This window comes from Dipodomys merriami, unplaced genomic scaffold (genome assembly GCF_024711535.1).
Source record: "Dipodomys merriami isolate MVZ:Mamm:240054 unplaced genomic scaffold, mDipMer1.0.p SCAF_156, whole genome shotgun sequence".
Lineage (NCBI taxonomy): Eukaryota > Metazoa > Chordata > Mammalia > Rodentia > Heteromyidae > Dipodomys > Dipodomys merriami.
Window position 1 is genome coordinate 2369696 of NW_027202893.1, and position 22917 is coordinate 2392612.

Here is a 22917-nt window from a genome sequence, read left to right on the forward strand (position 1 = left end):
AGGGTCTACCATTTAGAAGACTGGCTGAATACTCTGTGGTCCAATGACGGAAGCCATGGGGAAGAGTTCTGGGTGGGAGCAATAAGACCCAGGGGGTTCTGCCAAGCAGTCTTTGGCTCTAATCCAGGAGTGATTTCTACCTCTTTCCCAGCTGTTTGTTCCCGAGACCCAGGAGCTGGCATGGAACAGCACAGCATCCAGCCCAGCTGTCTCTGAGAGAAGGATCAACCCAGCCTGTCTGCCTGGGCTCCTGTAGATGCCTACAGGTCTGGGAGGGCTGAAAGGGAGAAGCCTATCTCCCAGGAATTAAAGGGGTCTTTGAACTCTAGCCTCTGCCTGGAGGCTCAGAAGACCTGGGACGGAGAGGAAATGCGGCCATGGGGGGAGCCTGCCACCCCAGTCCCAGTCTGGCCCCACTTACGGAACTGAATGAATTATCAATACTCTCGGTGCTGGAGGAGAGCTCCTGGGAAAGGGCCAGAGGGCAAAGGGAGGAAGAGGGGGCAGGGAGGGAAGGGAAAGAGACAAAGGCAAAGAATTTAGCTCCAACTTGGACCATAACTACTTCTCTTGTGCTGTTCTAATTTAGTGAAAGACACATAAACCCAGAAATCCCACTTGCCCAATTCCAGACATTTGTGGGATGTTGAAAGGACAGTTCAGAACTCCAGTCAAAAAGGCCGAAGAGACAAGGCAGCCTCTCCTTTTTACTTTATTCTTATCTATTCTTGCCTAAATGAGTCTTATTTTGGGGACTAAACCCTAAAGTCAGGCCCTTTTGGCAGTAACTATACTGCTAAGCTTCCCTGTTCTTCCTCTATAGTTACTCACGTGCTCTCAGCCAACCCCTTCTTCATGAAGATCACTGAGAGGAGACTGGACTCCATAAGCAGCATGACCCCATACTAGAATTCTTTTGAAATCTCAGGAAGAGCTAAACTTTCTTTGCCAAGTACATTTACCTCTTCTCCAATCAGCTTCTGGATCACCCTGGGAAGCCTAATCCCAACTTGAGCCTATGTGCCAAGGGCATACAAGACCCATGAACATAGAGGCTCTGGGTTGGATGCTAGAGGAAGTAAGACTAGCTCAATTTTACATCCATCAAACCTTCTAAAGCTTCCTGACAGGCTATTTCACTTGACATTGGGCATATTACAAGTTTTTCTTACTTAAATTGGACACTTTTACCTAAATTCACTGGAGAAAGCTGATTATTAGCTGGGCAGTAGCTGTCCTAGTCCTAGCCCAGGGGTACAATCTAAGCATCACCCCATTCCTGTTTCTTAGCTGGTATCAGTGAACAAAACTGAGGACAGGGATGGTACGTGAACTCTCATTCAGTAGTTCTGCAGTAGCACTCAAAGTGCAGGGCCATCTTGGGTTCTGTCCAACAAGGTCTACCAGGGAAGGGTGCAGGGGTAGTACATGCACACAAACGGCAGGAGGAGGGGGGCCTGGACAGAAAAGGCAAAGTCCTGAAAGCTCCCAGGGCAAGAAACCCATGGACACTGAGATTTAGTCTACAACCAGCATCTCAAGTATCAGCTTAATTCAGGTTCATGTTTTAAATTCTATTCTAACTGGAGGTCCTATAGTTGGGATTTGACTTGGAAAATTTGGGTTGAAGAGCGTTTGTAGGGAAAAGCCACACCTGGAAACACTCTCCTAAGGCAACAACTCTTCTACTTCAGTAGAAGTGTGAGAGAGCATGCAGGCAGTGAAGGTACCAGAATTGATGACAACATAGTAGTTCAATTTCTACACTTGATCTGTCTAGAGAAGGAACAGCAGGCAGGACATTGGCTCTATGAGCAATGCTCTGGCCGATTCTCTCACAGAAAGGTCTCAGTGGACTCATTAATAGCCTTACGGGGAAGGAGGTATAGTATGAGCTGGCCCTCTCCTCCTACTCCCTAGGCTTGAGTCACTCATACTGAGTCAGCTGCAGGGAATAAAGCTGAGGCCAAGAAGCTGACATCACACCATATCAGGCTGGAAGGCCCACTGGGCCTCTAGTGTGACATGCAGCAGATTTCTCTGTACAAAGGTTGCACTCCTGAAAAGACAAAATTGATCTGGTGTCCTTATGCGGGAAAGGGCGGAGGTGGTGCCTAAACCACTCCCTGCATCCCCACTTTATGCCAAAATATTTGTCATTTGGCTACAAATGGAAAGGAAGGCTGCCTGAACAGAGAGCCCCGAAGTGGCTGATTAAAAAAACTGCTTTAAAGAGGCAAGTTTGAAGGAGAATAGTGGGAAATGGGAGAGCTCAGTACTAGAGACGTCTCATCGTGTGTGGGAAGAGTGTAATCAAAGATTCCTCAGGAAGGAAAGAAAATGGAACCCTCTGTGAGATCTAGGCAGAAAAGAGCTGAGCAGGGAGACTCCAGCCTAGAAGAAAAGTAGAGCAGCTCTTCCCTCTTCACTGTGCTGCCACCCGAGTCGCAGGAGCAACCTACTGTGGTAGAAGCACAGGATGAAACTCAGGACCCAAAAGGAGAGCAGACATGGAGAGCATGGCACCAGGGCTCACAGAGAGACTCTACTTTCCTGAAAGTCTACTCAGGCTTCAGAAAATTCTATGCTTTGTGGGCTGGGAAGGTGGCTCAGTGGTAGAGCATTTGCCTTGCATGCATGAAGCTCTGGGTTCGATTCCTCAGCACCACATAAGCAGAAAAAAACAAAAGCCGGAAGTGGCGCTGTGGCTCAAGTAGTAGAGTGCTAGCCTTGAGCTGAAGAGCTAAGGGACAGCGCCCATGCCCAGAGTTCAGGCCCCATGACAGGACCAAAAAAAAAAAAGAAAACCAACAAAAAAAGGAAATTCTATGCTTTGTGTTTGTAATGGCTATGAGCAGAAAACTTTTCAAGAGTCACAAACTAACCTCCCTATATCCATGGTTTTCATATCACCTTATCAGTTACTACAGGGAGGAACAGTATTTTGTCCTCTATTTTCTGCTGTCTTTTCAACAGGGTTTGTTTTTGTACACTGTACAAGGTCAGTTGTTGGTGAATGAATGTTGCATGACAGGGGAGAAAAGTAAAAGAAGGAAAACCAGTTCTTTGGTATCTAGAGGACAAAGGTCTTGGTATAGATATCCTCAAAATGGAAAAAGGGTTTGGGAGAGACCCCAAAGGAAGACTCCAGTGCTTACAAGCCTGGTGATATTCACATTTCTGTCTCTCTTATACTCTCCTATTTCCTGAAGAGCCATAGTGGATTCAGGTGTCTCATTCTGCCAATATCAGACAATCCAGGAGGGCCTAGAGACTTGTAATCTTCATCTTTTCCTGGACAAGGAGCTGGGTTGGGGAAGAGTGGCAGCCAGTTGCAGAACCCTCCCCTAGAGCTTTTTTTTTTTTTGCTGGTCCTGGGGCTTGAACCCAGGGCCTGGGTGCTGTCCCAGAGCCTCTTTGTGCTCAAGGCTAATGCTTTACCATTTGAGCCACAGTGCCACTTCTGGCTTTTTCTGAGTAGTTTCTTGGAGATCAGAGTCTCATGGACTTTTCTGCCAGGCAGACTTTGAACCGTGATCCTCAGATCTCCACCTCCTGAGTAGCTAGGATTACAGATGTGAGCCACTAGCACCTGGCTGGCCCCAGAGCTTTAAATACTCAGAGAATACCTGCCTGTCATCCATAATCCTGGAGCAGACGTTAGAGGTAAAGAAGAGGAACCCCAGCCCAGCAGAGGGCAAGAGAAAGCCTATGGCCTAAAGGTTTCTTAAGATTTCTGGTCCTAAAATGAGGACTAAAAAATGGATATAGCAAAAAGTCACACCTGACAAGAGGCACCAAGGAACTCACTTCTAGTTGCTCACATTCATTCTGCCACAGGCTTAAAATCTTGGATGAGACAGTTATCAAACACTATGTGCTATTAGATCCACCAGAATCTAGATTTTTCTTGCTCTGCAACATTCTTCCTTCATGGATCCTGGATTCAGCTGCTAATCTCAAACAGAAATGAAAAAGAGCCACCCATTGTGGTTCCTGAAACAGCTTGGGCTTTGTCTGTGCATGGATATGAAAGGGTAGATAGCTATAGCCGGGTCTTTCTTCCCCAATGGCCTCTGACAGCTGGGATCTAAGCAAGTAGATGGTGAGAAATAATGAAGGCAGCTCAGTTGAATGATTATGAAGACAAGATGTGGGTTTGGGTCCTGGTCTGATATTTACCAGTTGAGACACATTGGGGAAATTAACCTCAATGTGTCTTAGTTTCTTCACTGGTAAAATATATATTAAGGTTATAAGGATTAAATGTAAGGCACTTGACATAATGCCTGACACCTAGTAAGTGCTCAATAAAAATGAACACTTTACCATTATTCAATTACAATACTAAAACACATTTCTAGGCCAGGCAAGGTAGCTCAAGCCTGTAATCTTAGCCACTTGAGAGGTGGAGATCAAGGCATCATGGACTAGTCTGGACAAAAAGAAAAGTTATTGAGACTTCATGTGGACACACAATGGTGTGTACCTGTCATCCCCATTAACTTAGGAGAGCCCAGATAAGAAGCCTGAATTTGGGCCTAGGCATAAGAAGTTACTATCTGGAAAGTAACCAATGTAAAAGGGGGCTGGTGGCTTGGCTCAAGGGGTATAGCCCTTGCTCAGCAAGCATGAGGCCCTGAGTTTCACTCTGACTTCCCTCTACTTGAAAGAAATCCCATTATATCAAAAATGTGGATGGGTTGTGTCCCAGAGGCTGAGGCCAGGACCATGGCCATACACATTTTCGAACAGTGCAAGTTTCTCGTTTTTTTTCTCCCTTCTTTTCTAAGTTGGGCTGATAAGCCTGGTCAATGGAGAATCAAGAGAAGAGAAACAGCACCACTGTCTGGCTGGGATACCAGGTTACCAAACTTGCCTGTCCATTGGGCCATTTTCCCTGCTGTCTAGATATGGAGGAAGGTGGCTATAACCTATAGATGTGCTTATTTCCCTAACTGCTGCTGCAGTGTCCTGTTCCTCAGCCTTAGATCCTTCACCAGGCACTAGCTTTACTCTGCTAAGACTGCTTGTTCCTTCCCTTTGTGCTTCTCCCAAATGAAGGCAGGCAGGTAGAATATTCTGCAGATGCTTCGGTGACAAGGTATGAACCTTACTCTATGTTAACAAGAAGTATTCAGGGAAAAGGAAAAGGATTATGAGGAGTGACCAGGAAAATGATGCTGACATTCTATTTAACATCTCCCCTCCTGCAGTACACACAAACACCACAGCCCCTTTCCCCTCCCGCTGATGGCTGCCCTAATAGCTATCCTGAGTCTTAAGCCATGGTGGAAACCCTCTCCTACCATTCTCAGCAAGTAGTTAATGGAATGACAGTGAAGTTTAGTGAAAACAACTCTGGACAGAATCAGAAGGATCAACCTTCCATTAGCTATATGACCTGAGGCAAGTCACTTTATCCCTGCAGGTCTTGATTCTGCCTCTGTAAAATGAGGCAGTTGGAATACATGAATTCTAAGGTCTTTTTCCATTCTATCATTCCATGCGTTCATCAGTGAAATGAAACAGAGGAAAGGACAGAAAGGACAGAATAACCCTACATAAGACATCCTGTCTTCATGCAGTCCTCTCACGCTGCCTCTCCGTCCCATCCCCGAATTTTACCTCATCCTCATTTTCCACCTTAGGGTTGCTGGCTGTTCGTTTCAGGTTGCTGCTGAGACTTATGCTGGCAGTGGCATCTGACTTAGACCGCTGGTGAGTCCTTTTGGAGGGAGACAGCCCTGTATCAGGAGCTGGGCTCAAGGAGGGCAGCTCCCTCTTTCGGTGAGCTGGCTTCAGCTCATCTGAGAGGATCAGCTTCCGTAACTTGGTCCCACGGGAGTGTCGTTGAGTGGAAATGTGCATGTCTGAAGAGTAGGCCCCAAGCAATAGGGCACACTGGAGGGAAAAGTTAATGCTCTGGCGACAACGGTGGACAATGTAGGGCTTAATGGCATCACCCACATCCTCATCCATGTGGATGTACATGTTAAGCAGCTGGGGCAGATAGAAGTCCACATCTTCATTGCGAAAGCAAAAAAGCCGGTTGCCAATGTAGGCTTGCACTCCAGGCTCCTTGGAGTTATACAAGTATGAAATGGCCATAGAGATGTCAAACAGTTTTGACTCAAACAGCCTCAGCAGCCAAGACTGTTTGGCTGAGTTGTTCTGCCGACGCCTTCTTGCTCCTTTGGCTGTTCCCGAGGCCACAGCAGCTTCCATCTCATCTTCCTCTTCCCTGATCTGGGCAGGTGGATCATCCAGGCAACGGATCTCACTGTCCACACCATCTCCATTGACCAACTCCAGTGGGGTGCCTCTGCTGGAGATGGCCACACCTCCGTGCAAAAGCTTGACTTTTTCCAGCACCTCTTGGCAGGCCTTCTGGGCCACCTCAGGGTCAATCACTGATAGTTCCCCGACCCCCTCCGTGATGACGCTTAGCAAGGAGCCCCCATTATTCCCTGGTGGGCTAGAAGTAGGCTCAGAAGTTGGCTTCAGGGGGGCAGGCTCCACTACCATGTCTCCCATGGCTACAGCCAGACTTCGAGCTTCCAAGCTATAGCAGGATGGAGGGAGAAAGGAACAGAAAGGGAAACATACACATACTGGTTAATGGTGTCATCCACAGGTCTTCCCTTTGTCATGAAACCTTACCCAGCATCTCCTCTTTCTGTCTTCCTGGACTCCTTCAAAATCATAGGAAAAGTCATCTCCTCCCAGGAGCTTGTATCACTATATCCACTTCCAATCACCCTATTATTTTTTTCTCTCTGCATTAATTACTCACCTTGGCCCCACTTCTCAGCTTGTACTTGCAAAATGTTATGTTAGGTTTTTACAAACATAAATATCACAGGTATACTGGGAAGCAATTCTTCTCTTATTCCCTGTCTTTAACTCTGTAAATTCTTTTTTTCTTTTTATTTCTTTTTTTTTTTTTTTTGGTAGGTTGTAGGGCCTGAACTCTGGGTCTGGGCGCTGTCCCTCAGCTCTTCAGCTCAAGGCTAGCGCTCTACCACTTGAGGCACAGCGCCACTTCCGGCTTTTTCTGCTTATGTGGTGCTGAGGAATCGAACCCAGGGCCTCAGTGCTGCACGCAAGGCAAGCACTCTACCACTGAGCCACCTTTCCAACCCCTCTGTAAATTTCTTTATACCTCTTCCTCATCATGTATCTCCCTTCAAATGTTTGCATTAACCCTTTTCATTTTTTATTCAAATTTAATTTCCTATTCATATACATTCCACACTCAGGTCCTAGGCATCTCATCTTTACTTAGAATTAAAGTCTTGATATATTTTTCTAGTTAGATACTCTTACCTTTTGTCTTTAAACTCAAAGTTCCCAGTAAATAAGGGCCAACAAATACTATACTAGACTTTGCTTATAAGAAAACAGCTCTGCTGGGCGCTGGTGGCTTATAGCTGTAATCTTAGCTATCAGGAGGCTGAGATCTGAGGATCACAGTTCAAAGCCATCCTGGGCAGGAAAGTCCATGAGACTCTTTTTTTTTTTTTTGTGGGGGGGTCCGGTTGTGGGGCCTGAACTCTTGGCCTGGGCGCTGTCCCTCAGCTCTTCAGCTCAAGGCTAGCTTTCTACCACTTGTGCCACTTCCGGCTTTTTCCCTTTTTTTGCTTATGTGGTGCTGAGGAATCGAACCCAGGGCCTCAGGCATGCAAGGCAAGAGTTCTACCACTGAGCCACCTTCCCACCCCCCTCCTATCTTCAATAAAAACCACAAAAAACTGAAAGTGGAGCTGTGGCTCAAGCGGTAGAGAACTTGCTTTGAGCTGAAGAGCACAGGGACAGCGCTCAGGCCTAGAGTTCAATTCCCATGACTGACAAAAAAAAAAAAAAGAAAGAAAGAAAAAGGAAGGGCTGGGAAGGTGGCTCAGTGGTAGAGCGCTTGCCTTGCATGCCTGAGGCCCTGGGTTTGATTCTTCAGCACCACATAAGAAAAAAGCCGAAAGTGGCACTGTGGCTCAAGTGGTAGAAAGCTAGCCTTGAGCTGAAGAGCTGAGGGACAGCGCCCAGGCCAGAGTTCAGGCCCCACAACCGGACCCCCCCCCCCCCAAAAAAAAAAAGAAAAGAAAAAGGAAAAGAAAACAGCTCTAAAGCCACCATCCCCAATCCTTCAAAAGCTGTATAAGCCAGGCGTGTGTGGCTCACGCCTGTAATCCTAGCTACTCAGGAAGCTGAGATCTGAGGATCAAGGTTCAAAGACAGCTGGGAAGGAAAGTCTGTAAGACTCTTATTTCTAATTAATCACAGAAAAAGCTGAAAGTAGCGCCGTGGCTAGAGTGGTAGAGTGTTAGCCTTGAGCAAAAAGAGCTCAGGGACAGTGCCCAGGCCCAGAGTGTAAGCCCCAGGAGGGGGGAAAAAGCTGTACAAATTCTGTCTGGCTTCATAGCTCTTCTTCAGTGTGGTGACAACTGAAGGATGGTGCAAAGAACCCTGGACTTGGTAACAACTATGCTAGGGTTCAAAATCCTTTCTATAATATGTAAAGTTATGCAAGCCATGTGTCTTCTGAGTTTCCATTTGCTCAACTGCCAACAGGGAAAATAAACTACTTCTCACTGTTACTGTGTAAAAGCAATAAGTTCATGTCACTGCAAGGATTTAGCACAGTCCCTGGCACACAGTGGAACGCAAATGCTAGTTGAAGCCTGGCATATACCTGTACCAGATGTTCAAGAGGCAGTGATTAGGAGAAAAACAATTTGAAGCCAGAAAAAAACAACAAAGTTGGTGAGACCCTCATCTCAATAAATAGGCCAGACATGGTCATTCAAAACTGTGATCCCAGGTATAGGAGGCAAAGGTAGGAGGACTATGGTCCCAGGCTGGCTTCAGGCAAAGATGCAGCCAATGCTACCCCAAAATAGCTAAAGCAAAAAAGGGCTAGTAGTATAGCTCATGTGGTACAGTACTTGTCTAGCAGGCATGTAGACCTGAGTTTCAATCCCAATAACACACACACACACACACACACACACACACACACACACACACACACACACACACACACACACACACACACACACACACACACACACACACACACACACACACACACACACACACACACACACTGCTAGTTGAATCCTAACTACCCACAAGGTCAGTCAACAGTAAATGTGTGTGTGCACATGCTTATATTATTTTATAAGAGAAGTGAATTATTCCAGGTGCCAGTAACTCATGCACATAATCCTATCTATTTAGAAGCCTAAATTCTGAAAATTGCAGTTCAGAACCAGCCCGGGCAGACAAATCTGCAATACTCTTATCTCCAATAACCCTCAAAAAGAGTGGAAGTGAGCTGGGCGCTGGTGGCTCATGCCTGTAATCCTAGCTACTCAGGAGGCTGAGATCTGAGGATCGCGGTTCAAAGCCAGCCCGGGCAGGAGAGACCGTGAGACTCTTATCTCCAATAAACCACCAGAAAACCGGAAGTGGCGCTGTAGCTCAAGTGGTAGAGCGCTCGCTTTGAGCTGAAGAGCTGAGGGACAGCGCCCAGGCCCAGAGTTCAAGCCCCACGACCGAAAAAAAAAAAAAAAAGAGTGGAAGTGGCGGCATGGCTCAAGTGGTGGAGTGGCTCAAATTTTTGTGAGTCAAAAAGCCAAGTGGGCTGGACCCTGGTGGCTCACACCTGTAATCCTAGCTACTCAGGAGGCAGAGATCTGAGGATTGAGGTTCAAAGCCAGTCTGGGAAGGAAGGCCATGGCACTCTTGTCTCCAATAAACCACCAGAACACCAGAAGTGGCGCTGTGGCTCAAGTGGTAGAGCACTAGCCTTGAGCTGAAGAGCTGAGGGACAGCGCCCAGGCCCAGAGTTCAAGCCCCAGGACTGACAAAAAAAAAAAAAAAAAGCCAAGTGGGAGCAAGGCCCTGAGTTCAAAACTTAGTATCAGATTTAGGGGGAATAAGCTAGCAAGCAAGAAAGAAAAGAGGGGCTGGGAAGGTGGCTCAGTGGTAGAGTGCTTGCCTTGCATGCCTGAGGCCCTGGGTTTGATTCCACAGCACCACATAAGCAAAAAGAAAAAAGCCGGAAGTGGTGCTGTGGCTCAAGTGGTAGAGCGCTAGCCTTGAGCTGAAGAGCTAAGGGACAGCGCCCAGACCCAGACCGGACCCCCCCCAAAAAAATTAAAAAAAAAAAAAAAGAAAGAAAAGAGAAGCTAGTTACTTATAACTCTTTTAAAATAATTTTTTAGCTGGGCGCTGGTGCCTCACATCTATAATCCTAGCTACTCAGGAGGCTGAGATCTGAGAATTGTGGTTCAAAGCCAGCCTGGGCAGGAAAGTCCCTGAGATTCTTTTTTCGTTGTTGTTGTTGTTGGTCGTGGGGCTTGAATTCTGGGCCTGGACACTGTCCTTCAGCTCTTCAGCTCAAGGCTAGTGCTCTACCACTTGAGCCACAGAGCCACTTCCAGTTTTCTGAGTAGAGATGAGTCTCACAGACTTTCCTGCTTAAGTTGGCTTTGAACTGTGATCCTCAGATCTTATCCTCCTGAGCAGCTAGGATTACAGGCTTGAGACACCAGCGTCCTGCTTTTTTTTTTTTTTTTTGTCATGGGGCTTGAACTCTGGGTCTGGGTGCTGTCCCTTAGCTCTTCACATCAAAGCAAGTGCTCTACCACAATAAGCCACAGCACCACTTCGGTTTTCTGGTGATTAACTGGAGATAAGAGTCTAAGGAGTCTAGTGGCGCCAGGCCTCCAGGAGACTCTTTTTTTTTTTTTTTTTTTTGGGGGGGGGTCTGGTTGTGGGGCCTGAACTCTGGGCCTGGGCACTGTCCCTCAGCTCTTCAGCTCAAGGCTAGCGCTCTACCACTTGAGCCACAGCACCACTTATGTTTTTTTTTTTTCTTTTTGCTTATGTGGTGCTGAGGAATCCAACCCAGAGCCTCAGGCATACAAGGCAAGTGCTCTACCACTGAGCCACCTTCCCAGCCCTCCAGGAAACTCTTATCTCCAATTAACCACTCAAAAACCAGAAGTGGGTGCTGTGGCTCAAAGTGATATAGCAGTAGCCTTGAACAAAAGTACTTAGGGACAGCGCCTAGGCCCTGAATTCAAGGCCCAAGACCAACAAAAAATAAATAAATAAAAAATGTACCATAAAGGTAATGTACAGAGAGGTTATAGTTACTTAAGTCAGGTAAAGAAGCCAGGCGCTGGTGGCTCACGCCTGTAATCCTAGCTACTCAGGAGGCTGAGATCTGAGGATCGCGGTTCAAAGCCAACCCGGGCAGGAGAGACCGTGAGACTCCTATCTCCAATAAACCACAGAAAACCGGAAGTGGCGCTGTAGCTCAAGTGGTAGAGCGCTTGCCTTGAGCTGAAGAGCTGAGGGACAGTGCCCAGGCCCAGAGTTCGAGCCCCACAGCCGACCAAAAAAAAAAAAAAAAAGTCAGGTAAAGAGTATTTCCTTTTTTTTTTTTTTTGGTCAGTCATTGGGCTTGAACTCAGGGTCTGGGCACTATTCCTGAGCCTCTTTGTGCTCAAGGCTAGCACTGTATTATTTTGAGTCACTGCGCCACTTCCAATTTTCTGGTGGTTAATTGCAGATAAGAGTCTCAGTACTTTCCTGGCCAGGCTGGCTTTGAACTGTAATACTCAGATCTCAGACCCCTGAGGAGCTAGGACAATAGGTGTAAGCTACCAGTCCCTGGCAAAAGTGTATTGATTTTTGGACAATGTCGCCCCTTCCCTCACTCTCTCCCACTTGTACCTTTTTTTTGGTCAGTCATGGGACTTGAACTCAGGGCCTGGGTGCTGTCCCTGAGCTTTTCTGCTCAAAGCTAGAGCTCTACTAATTTGAACTACAGCTCCATTTCCAGTTTTCTAGTGGTTTGTTGGAGATAAGAGCCTCACAGACTTTCCTGCCCAGGCTGGCTTTGAATCATAATCCTCATATCTCAGCCTCCTGAGTAGGCAGGACTACAGGCATCAGCTACCAGAGCCTGGCACCACTTATAACTCTTTTAGTTTTTTTTTTTGTTTTGATTTTGGTCATGGGGCTTGAACTCTGGGCCTGGGTGCTGTCCCTCAGCTCTTAGCTCAAGGCTAGTACTCTACCACTTGAGCCACAGCACCAGTTTTGGTTTTCTGGTGGTTTATTAAGAGATAAAAGAGTCTCATGGACTTTCCTGCCTGGACTTTCCTGCCCGGGTTGGCTTTGAACAGCAATTCTCAGATCTCTGCCTCCAGAGTAGCTAGGATTACAGGTGTGAGTCACTGACACCCAGCCAACTCTTTTAAAACATTTATGATGATAGCTTTCTCCTGACCCAATGTCATCACATACTCCACGTACTAGAGGCAAAAAGAAATCAGGTTAAGACTTGTAAATCTAGAAGTTCTGTTTGTTTTTGTGTGTAGGATGGACCTGGGGCTTGAACTCAGGGCCCAGGCACTGTCCCAGAGCTTCTTTTGCTCAAGGATAGGATTCTACCACTTGAGCCACAGCGCCACTTCTGGCTTTTTTCTTTTTGCTTATGTGGTGCTAAGGAATCGCACCCAGGGCCTCAGGCATGCAAGGCAAGCGCTCTACCACTGAGCCACTTTCCCAGCCCCTAGTCCTAGAATTTTTAAAGACAAGGAGGCACAAAAAATCATTACTCAGAACTCTCTAGAGGGACTCACAACCAGACCCCCCCCCAAAAAAAAAAAAGATACACGGGTGAATCATAACTGTAATCACTACTCAAGAAGCTGAAATAAAAAATAAAATAAAAATAAGATTCACTTCAGAACGTGACCAAGGGGAGATAAGCAAGATAAAGCTGGAATGTAGGTGATTTCCAAGATCAGTGACACCACTTTTGGTGCTGGTGACTCAGGATGCCTATACTTTGAGTAGGCACATAGATTCTTTGCGTTACTCTGGAAACCCCTATTTTCTACCACTACCCTTCTAGTGTCTCTTTCTCAAAAAATGGAAATGTTAGGTATCAAGATGATTACTTCATAGAAAAAAAAGATGGAAAACTCTTATGTTCCTCAGAGATGAACAAAACAGTCTATTAAAAAACAAAACAAGGGGCTGAGAAGATGGCTCAGTGGTAGAACGCTTGCCTTGCATGCATGAGGCCCTGGGTTCGATTCCTCAGCACCACATAAGCAAAAAGAAAAAAAAAGCCAGAAGTAGCACTGTGGCTCAAGTGGTAGAGCACTAGCCTTGAGCTGAAGAGCTGAGGGACAGCGCCCAGGCCCAGAGTTCAAGCTCCACGACCGGATCCAAAAAAAAAAAAACAAAACAAAACAACAAGCTGGGCACTGGTAGCTCACACCTGTAATCCAAGCTACTCAGGAAGCTGAGATCTGAGGATCGCAGTTCAAAGCAAACCCAGGCAGAAAAGTCTGTGAGACTCATCTCCAATTAACCACAAGAAAATTGGAAGTGGCACTATGGCTCAAGTGGTAGAGAGTTAGCCTTGAGCTGAAGAGCTCAGGGACAGAGTTCAATCCTCAAGACCCACAAAAAAAAAAAAAAAAAAAAAAGTTTGGGGCTGGGATGGGGTGTGGCTTAAGTAGTAGAGTATATGCTCAGTAAGCATGATACTACTTTCAGTTCAAACCCAACTACCACCAATCAATTCTTTTTTAAGTTTACATGTTTAGCAAGAAGTTCATTCCTCACTCACAGTGAGACCAAAGGAGGATACTCTTCCTCTTAGGAGAGGAACACAAAGGCGAAATGTCTATGTGCATCTGATCATATAAAATAATATTTATCAAAATGAACTTTAGGAAATGAAAACAAGAGGAGTTTGTTCTTTGTTGTTGTTTTTGTTTTCTTTCTGTCTTGTTTGTCTTTGAGGGGGCAAAGGAGGGGACACAGAAATGGAGGAATAAAGGGTGAACAAATGCAGCAGTGGTACTCACTAGACACTATGTTGAAAATGAACTACACAACTCGTGGGTGGGGATTAGAGGGGAAAACTGGGAAAGAGTGAGGGAAGGGGTGACATGGTCCAAAAAGAAATGCACTCTTAATCTGACTTCTGTAACTGTAACCTCTCTGGCACATGATCTTCATGATAATAACTTTTTTAATTGGAAAAAAAAAGTTCATTCCTGGATTTAATTTCTCTGATGCAGTTTGGGCTTGGTATTAGCAAGAAGGTAACAACTCTTTTACTATGTTCTCCTAAAATTAGGTAGTGTCCTCTGAGCGGTAGAACCAGCATGGCTGCCTCTGTGAATCTGTCTCTACTCACAACTATGTGTTGCACAGGAATAAGAAGAAGGAAGCTTTAATCATTCCCAGCCACACCTTTCTTTGTAGGGCACTCTCCTCAGAGGGCCACTTTAATTCAACTGGGACCTTTACCTTTTAGGTCTGCTTAGAAACTCATATGCTAGCTGTAATCATCCTATATAAACAACTCTTTTTCTCAGTATCTCTATACTTGGCACATCCTTCTCTTTTTCTCTACTTCAGAGACTGGTAGGTCAACAAAAACTTCAAGATGTCCACTGTTCAAAACTTAAAAGTTTGCTTAGCCTTAGATTTGATCCTCAGCACCACAAAAGAAAAACAACAAATATGCCAGTGGTGGCTCACTCCTTTAATTCTAGCTGCTCAGAAGGCTGAGATCTAAGGATTGCAGTTCAAATCCAAATCAAAGACAGGGATGTCTATAAGACTCTTATCTCCAATTAACCACCAAAAAGCAAGAACTGGAGCTGTGACTCACGTGGTAGAGTGCCAGCCTTGAGCGAAAGAGCTAAGGGACAGTGCCTTGGCCCTGAGTTCAAATCCTGGTACTGGCACAAAAACAAACCAAAAAACTTAGACATGGTCCTCAGCATCAATTCATTTATTGTTAAGAATAAGAGAAGGGCACCAGTGTATCATGTTTGTAATTCTAGATACTCAGAAGTCTGGGATCTAAGGATTGCAGTTTCAAGCCAGCCCCAGCAGGAAAGTCCATGAGACTTTTAGCCTCAATAAACCACTAAAATGCTGGAAGTGGAGCGCTGTGGCTTAAGTGGTAGAGCACTGGCCTTGAGCTGAAAAGCTGAAAAGCAGAGCCCAGACCGAGTTTAAGTTTAAGCCCTAGTACTCGTACATGTGTACACGTGTACACACACACACACACACACACACACATGCAAACACAAAGTAAAGGAAAATTCAAACCATTAGCATGAAGCAACTTCTATAGTCCTCAAGGACCAAACAACTCCACACTTAACTGGGAAGCCTGGGGGAACTCTCCTTCTACATGGCATGAGAGGGGGAGCTGGGGGTGGGGGGTGGGGGGAAGGGAGCCTCCTTTGACTTAGCCTAACAGCTGGCTCCTAAGAAGGGTAAAATAAGAAGCCGGGCGCCAGTGGCTCACGCCTGTAATCCTAGCTACTCAGGAGGCTGAGATCTGAGGATCGCAGCCAGCCTGGGCAGGAAAGTCCATGAGCCTCTTATCTTCAATAAACCACTAGAAAACCGGAAGTGGCACTGTGGCTCAAGCAGTAGAGCACTCGCCTTGAGCTGAAGAGAACAGGGACAGTGCCCAAGCCCAGAGTTCAAGCCCCATGACCGACCAAAAAAAAAAAGAAACAAGGGAGTGTTCACAACTATGCCTTGTGGCTTAGGTCTAGGCAAGGTAGGAAATCCAGTCTCAGCACCAGGGATTATTATAGAGCAGAGAGAGAGCAGCAGCTAGAGACTGAACATATGTATTCTGTGGGACTGAGCAGTTAAGTACATGTCTGCAAAAGGGAATTCTACCACTTAACCTAACTTCCTGATCCTCATCCTCAAAAGACTCTAGGCAAATAACCTTCTACTGCCTTCTACTAAACAACTTACTGAACTGGTCTTTCTCAAGACAAGATGGCAAAGAGTCCCAAATCAAACCCCTGCCTTAGTTAATCACCATTCTTCTCTTCAAATTTTATTCTATGGACTTGATAAATATGAATTGTTTTAGATCAGTCTCAATGTTTTTATACATTCCTATATTTTCACACAGTGGTCTCTCCCCCTCTCTGTTCATTACTATGTAATCAAGGCTAACCTCAAACTCACCATGTAGCCCAGGCTGGCCTTGAACTCCTAAGTCTCCTGCCTCAGACTCCAGAGTGTACTACTACAGCTGGCTCATAGAATGACCTTTAAGAGATCATCCTGAGCCAGGCATGATGGCATTTTCCTGTGATCCAAGCACTCTGGAGGCTGAGGGAGAATAGCAGACCGCCATATGGCCTCACCTAGGCTATCTAGTGAGTTCAAGGCCAATTTGGGCTATGTAGTTAAATTCTCTTCTATTTAAAAAGTCCTTTGAGATGGATCATGAAAGGTGAAAAAAAAAAAGGGGGGGGAAGGTACAAATATCTTTATCCTATTAGGTGGGTACTGACTAGATGGTTAGCCAGGTGTGTAGCAATGCATAGCTGTAAACCCAGTTAAGGTAGAGTTCAAGGTCAATCTGGGCTATAGAGGAAGACCCTATTTCCCAGGGGAGAGGGGTGGAGAGAAAGGAGAGAGAGGAAAGAGAGGACAGAGAGGAAAGAGAGGAGAGAGAACATGAGAGGATTTGAGACTGTTTAAAGTTAATGAAAAAGATGGGGCTTGGAAGGTGGCTCAGTGGTAGAGTGCTTACTTCGCATGCATGAGGCCCTGGGTTCGATTCCTCAGCACCACATAAACAGAAAAGGCTGGAAGTGGTGCTGTGGCTCAAGTGGTAGAGTGCTATCCTTGATCTGAAGAAGTTCAGGGACAGTGCCCAGGCCTAGAGTTCAAGCCCCACAACCGACAAAAAGAACAAAAACAAAAAATAAAGTTAATGAAAAAGAGGACTGGGACAGAAGGTAAATGTAGAGCAATCGCCTACCATGAATGAGGCTCTGGGTTCTAATCCTCAGTCGTTGTTCCCCACCCACCACCACACAGTACAGTTAATAGAAAAGAAAGTTCAGGGGCTGGGAAGGTAGCTCAGCAGTAGAGTGCATGCCTTGCAAGCATGAGGCCCTGGGTTCGATTCCTCAGCACCACATAAACAGAAAAAGCCAGTAGTGGCGCTGTGGCTCCAGTGGTAGAGTGCTAGCCTTGAGCTGAAGAGCTGAGGGACAGCGCCCAGGCCCAGAGTTCAGGCCCCATGACCGGAAAAAAAAAAAAAAAAAGAAAAGAAAGTTCAAATATATTATTTAAATTTACACAAGTGTCTAAAAGAAGAAATAACATGATTGCATAAATAACAGGTATAAAACCTCTAAAGTTAAATCCACTTTTGTACCAATGAGTCAAGAAATCTCAAACACTGGGCTGGGAATGGGGCTTAGTGGTAGAGTACTTGCCTAGTACACATGAAGCCCTGTGTTCAATTTCTCAGTAGCACATAAATGGAAAAAGCCAGAAATAGTGCTGTAGCTCAAGTGGTAGAGTGCTAGCCTTGAGCAAAGAAGAAAAGAAGGTCAGGGACAGTGCCTAAGAGTTCAAGGCCCAGGACAGAGGGCGGGGGGGGGGGGGGGGCGAGGCCGGGGGCAGAGAGGGAGGTGAGAGGAGAGAGGGAAGAGAGGAGAGAGAGAAAGAGAGAGAGAGAGAGAGAGAGAGATTCCATATCACCTTAGGCTGTTTGTTTGGCTATTGAGAAGTTCCTCTCATTTCTTAATGTTTTAATGTCTAATTAAAACCTTCTCTCGCTCTCTCTGCCAGTATATTGGTTTGTTGTTGTTTTTTGGTCATGGGGCTTGAACTCAGGGCCTGGGTGCTGTCCCTGAATTTTTTTGCTCAAGGCGAGTGTTCTACCACTTGGAGCCACAGCACCACTTTCAATTTTCTGGTGGTTAATTGGAGATAAGAGTCTTATAGGGACTTTTCTGCCTGGGCTGGCTTTGAACTGCAATCCTCAGATCTCAGCCTCCTGAGTAGCTAGGATTTCAGGCATGAGCCACCAGCACCTAGCTTCAGTATGGTATTTTCAACTAAGTGTCTCACGCTTGCTCAGCTTGCTTGAGCCATAACTCTACCCTGGCTTTTTGCTGGTCTCTATCTGAGATCCTCTGGACCTCAGCATTTTAAGTAGTTAAGATTACAGCATGAGCTACAAGTGCTCTGCTTCAAAACTTTCTTTAAAGAGGTCTCAATCATCTTTCCTTTTTGGCTTCAATGGTAAATGTGGAGAAAAAAAAATCCTCCATTTTCCTTATAGTTACTCAAAGCTAAGCAGTCAAGCAGGCTCAAGCCCCACCAGGAAGCAGACAAAGGCTTACCCAAGGCCCCAAAAAGTGCTAGCATTAGGGGAGAGGGCATTCCCAAGCTACAGTAGGTAGGGAGGCAGTGGTCTCAAGGTAGTAAAGTCAATATTGAATCAGGTTAAGGACTCTGTGCAGGGCTGTGAAGCTTGTATAAGTAGATTCCAGCCAGACAGCCCAAGCCAGCTCTTAGAACCCCTGATGAAACTGACAGATGGCAACGGAAGCAACCTATATGCTCACCTTTCTCTGAACTGTTCCTCCCTTTTGCAAGTTCCAAATGTGCTTAGACTAGGCCTTCTCTTATCCTATGCTAATTACTGAAGGATCCTCCCAAACCTCTTCCCCAAATGAAAGAAAATCTCAGTTTGTTCCTTTGGATAGTGTTCAACGAACATATTCTCATGTGGTGTGAACCTAGCTGAGAAGGAAGCAGAGACACTAGGGGAAATATTTCTGGTTACGATGCTTCTAAGGAGTAAAGCTTCTTCTATAAAGGGTATGATGAGCAGACTGCACTCTGGCTAACTAGGGCATAGAAAAAGGAGAAGTGAGATGAAGTGGCATAACTACTTTCAGATGGGACTAGAATTGGAAGATGAGTGGAACTTCATGTGTCCTCTTCACAATCACAGGCCAAGAGAGATGGAATACAACTAGTTTCCAATCCCAAGTTCTCTTTCCTAGCCAGTTTCTTCAAAAAGCTTTTCCACAAACACTTTCTACCCCCAAAGAATCTGGATTTATGAGCAAGAGGAATGGCACAGGTGGTCAGCAGCTTAATGCACAGGGTTGACGAAAGAAGCAAGTCAGGAGCTTGTGTTTCAAACTTTCACTCATGGTTATAAACTGGAAAGACTGAGATGAAGGAAAATTCTCAGGATGACAAAACCACTAGCAATAAATGTCTTTTGTCTGAGAACCCAGAATGTTTTATAAACAAATAAACCAAGCCGAATTCTTCTCCCAACCCACATCCTGCTATTAGCCTATTACTGCATTGATGCTTATTGAGTGGGCCATTTTTACAAAAAGACCATTCTAGAAGTTAAGTGAGGAAGTTATATGCTGAACCCAGGAGTTCTGATTCTGAATGTACAAGCTCTTTCCATTGTCTGATTTTTTTTGGTCCCATTTACCCCCATCTACCCCACCCTAAACTTGAGCTCTTATGAAATCAACCAAAACTATTCTAGTAAGCCTCAATCAGTAAACTGATTCCCCTTGCATCTTGAAAGGGGGTGGGAAGACACTCTATTCTGGGATTTATTTAACACAACCCCGAAATAATCCAAAACAAAATTTCTCACAACCTCATTCAGTTTCCATGCAGGCCTGTTCATCCCTCCTAGTGGCTGCTCCTGAGTAGTCAACAAAGTGTAATCTGATAGGGACTTCTTCAAAACTTGCTCCATCCTCCAGAAACACCCTTTTGTCCAGAAAAGCCTGAGACAGCTGAGGCTCCCCCTCCTCCCAACACATTTTCTTCTTAGTTCAAGGTTTAGCTGATCCTGAAATAAGTGGTATTTGGAGATAAAGAGTGTGACAAAGAACACATAAAAGCCACAGGAAAAACAGAACCAATTGACACAAAGATCAGCAAAATCCTTGAAACTACGGGGAGGTGTCAAAGTTGGAAATGGGAAGGATCCAAAGTCGGATCTTTCTCTTAGGGGAAGGAACCCTCAGAGGGCTGGGATTGAGAAGGGGGAAAAGGAAGCTAGATGGCTCCAGGGATCATAAAACCCTCTACAGAAGGTGAGGGTTAAGGTCAAAGTAGAATGTAAATGGTACTTTGGAAATGATGACAAGGGCCTGAGATCAATGAAGGAGAGAGGCATGGGCAATTCTTGGAAGCCAGGAGCTGGGTGGGTGGGAGACGGTGAGGTAATGACATCAGAAGCAGCCTAGGATAAGGGGGCTACAAGCTTTTAGTTCCAGAAAACGGGAACTCCGTGCAGAGGGCGCACAGATTTTGGTGGAGTGGGGCAAAATAGAAAAAGCGATAAAGGCGGAGTCTATGGAAAATGTTTGGGGCAGAAGCACAGATGACGGAAAAGGACAAACAAAGATGGACCTTCTGGAAGGGATCTAAGGTGGGAAGGGTTCACGACGGGAAAAATAATTAGGGACGGAGGCAATGAGGGTAAGAAGGTGCGGGGGGGGGGGGTGGACGGGAATCCTCGGGGCCGAAGGAGGGGCTAAACAGACGAGGAATCCAAAAAGCAGAGGAGGACCCCCGCCCCGAGAGCAAAGGGTGGAGGGCAGGGTGCAGCTGCCACCCCCAGGGCAGTTTTGTGGTCGAACCCAGGTGGAGGGAGGCTTTGCGGGACAGGGTGAGAGCGCCCCACCACCACCACCACACGGGGCAAAGGTGACTCAAGGGGCAGGAGTCGCTTACCTCCTGGGGACCCCTGCGGAGGGGGTGCAGGCGGTCGGGGTCGGGCTGCCGACACCGCCGCCTCAGCAGCAGCGGCCGCTCCCGGGTTCCATTGGCCGCCTGCGCTTCCCTGACAGCGGCCGCGGCGGCTGCACCAGGCCCCGGCTGCGGGGCTGCCCACGGCGCTGCCTGAAGGGGCCTTGATGCTGCCTGAAGTTGAACCCTGCTCCACAGTCAGGATCAAAAGAATATGTACTGATAATAATAATAATCACAATAGTATTTCTCCAGCAGGTCTTGATGTAAGGTTTTCCGGAACTCAAGCCTTTCTTCCCGGGATTTGCTTTCTTACTTCCCCGACGCTCAGGACCCCCACCGATCCTATAGTAATCTGAGTCAAATGAGCTGCCCAGAATGTGCCTGTTCAAAAATAGAAAAGGGGGCGGGGAAAGGATAGTTGGAATCTCGGGAGGGAGAGGGAAGGGCGGGGCTTACGGGGAGTGGGCGGGGCCAATGTTTGAGAGGCGGACCTGAGGCGGGGGAGGATTTGCTCGACTAAGGAAGCCGAGAAGGTGGTTCTGCGAAAGGAACTGGATTAGGTGGCCGGGTATGGGCGCCCTCTTAGGAAAGAGGGTCTATAAATACAGAAACATGTAAATACTGTGTAAAGGAGGCTTTTGAGTCAGCTACAGTTACAGGCTACTGTAATTGAAACCGGGGACTTTCCCTCCTCCCTAATCCTACTTCACTTCCTTAGTAAACCGGACTCTGGGATCCATGCCGGAGGGGCCAAAAAGGAGACGGGAAAGACCAGGGTGGGTGAGGAAGACCGTCACCCTTACTGCTCTTTCCTTATTCATCTTTAAGGGCAATGCCACGATTGTGTTACTTCTCGCTTCCGGAATGTTACAATTTCAGCGGCCGTGGTTCTGCCTCCGAAGTCACTCCCTGGCTGGGAGAGGTGAGTGAAATGATAAGGACGGAAATCCCTTCTTTCTAACGAAAGCCACCACGGCAAAAGACTAAATAAATAGACAGACTGAACTTCTGGTTTTGATTTTGCGTATTTGTTGATTCGCACTGATAATTGAGAGACTTCTTCCTCCTCAGAACCTCTATCCCAGTGTCTTTGCTAAGGGATTTAAGTAACATCTATTCCCCCCCCCCCCCCCAGAATCTTATCTGATGATATTTTACACTGAGGGTAGTTATTTGGCATCCAGATCTTGGATGCCATCATCTTCTTTGCCACTGCCAACCTGATAACTGATATAACCTCTTAAACTCAAGTTGTTTTTTTCCTTTCCGTTTAGAGGCCAGGCTGGTCTAGAACTCCTGGACTTAACCGATTCCCTTACCTTAACCTACTTAGTAGCTGATGCTACCACCACATATCATCCACCCCAGGCTTGAACGTCAGTTTCTGTGTTTGCAAAGTGGATGCAGTAATATTAACAGCTCACAAAGTTTTGTGAGCGTCAAGAGAATACAGATCAAAGCCAGGTGCCAGGGGGTTCATGCCCGTAATCCTACCTACTCAGGAGGCTAAGATTTGAAGATCACAGTTCAAGTTTAACCCAGATTTGGCTAGCCAATTAATCAGTAAAAATGTGGAAGTAGATCTATGAGTCAAATGATGGAGCACCAGCCTTGATCAACCAGTACTGGTTAAAAAAAAAAAAAAGAATACTGTGGCTACCGTGACTTAGATTGTAGATATTAAATATTGGATATTACACAATAAAAAAAAAAGAACCTTGGGGAAGGGAGGGAGGGAGGGGATGGTAGGGGGAAAACAATGGAGGGGCTAACAATGTTCAAGAGGAAGTGTACTCATTACCTCACTCATGTAACTGTAACCCTCTGTATAGTATCTTTACAATAAAAAAAAAAGATGAGTTAAAAAAATATTGGATATTATACAGCAGAATAATAAAAGAGGAGAGCACATTCTGAAGGCCAAAAAGATTGTAGAAGAATAGAACTGGAAGTTTATTCAAATCATAAGTACAGGCCGGGCGCCGGTGGCTCACGCCTGTAATCCTAGCTACTCAGGAGGCTGAGATCTGAGAATCTCGGTTCAAAGCCAGCCCGGGCAGGAAAGACCGTGAGACTCCTATCTCCAATAAACCACTACAAAACTGGAAGTGGTGCTGTAGCTCAAGTGGTAGAGCGCTCGCCTTGAGCTGAAGAGCTGAGGGACAGCGCCCAAGCCCAGAGTTCAAGCCCCATGACCGACAAAAAAAAAAAAAAAAAAAAAACAAATCATAAGTACAGGGCAAAAAGGTACACTAGGTTGAAGCAGGAGTATAGTAGTGAAAG

The 22917-nt window shown here is 46.1% G+C and overlaps 1 protein-coding gene across 6 annotated transcripts in view; it reads right to left on the reverse strand.

The window, feature by feature from the left end:
* Nucleotides 1-20999, reverse strand: part of LOC138827506 (phosphatidylinositol 4-kinase beta-like) — a 40879-nt gene extending 19880 nt beyond the window's left edge. Inside the window, exons 1-4 of one of the 6 annotated variants that reach the window (XM_070023083.1) lie at nt 20617-20982; nt 19529-19726; nt 5629-6565; nt 422-466 (exon numbers count right to left, since the gene is read on the reverse strand). In XM_070023083.1, the coding sequence (XP_069879184.1) occupies nt 422-466; nt 5629-6565; nt 19529-19533 (987 nt within the window). In that variant the 5' untranslated portion in view covers nt 19534-19726; nt 20617-20982. Of the gene's footprint in view, nt 1-421; nt 467-5628; nt 6566-19528; nt 19727-20616 lie in introns of all 6 variants that reach the window. The other 5 variants (XM_070023086.1, XM_070023084.1, XM_070023085.1 and 2 more) reach the window with 5 other exon arrangements.
* Between the last annotated feature and the right edge of the window lie 1918 nt (nt 21000-22917).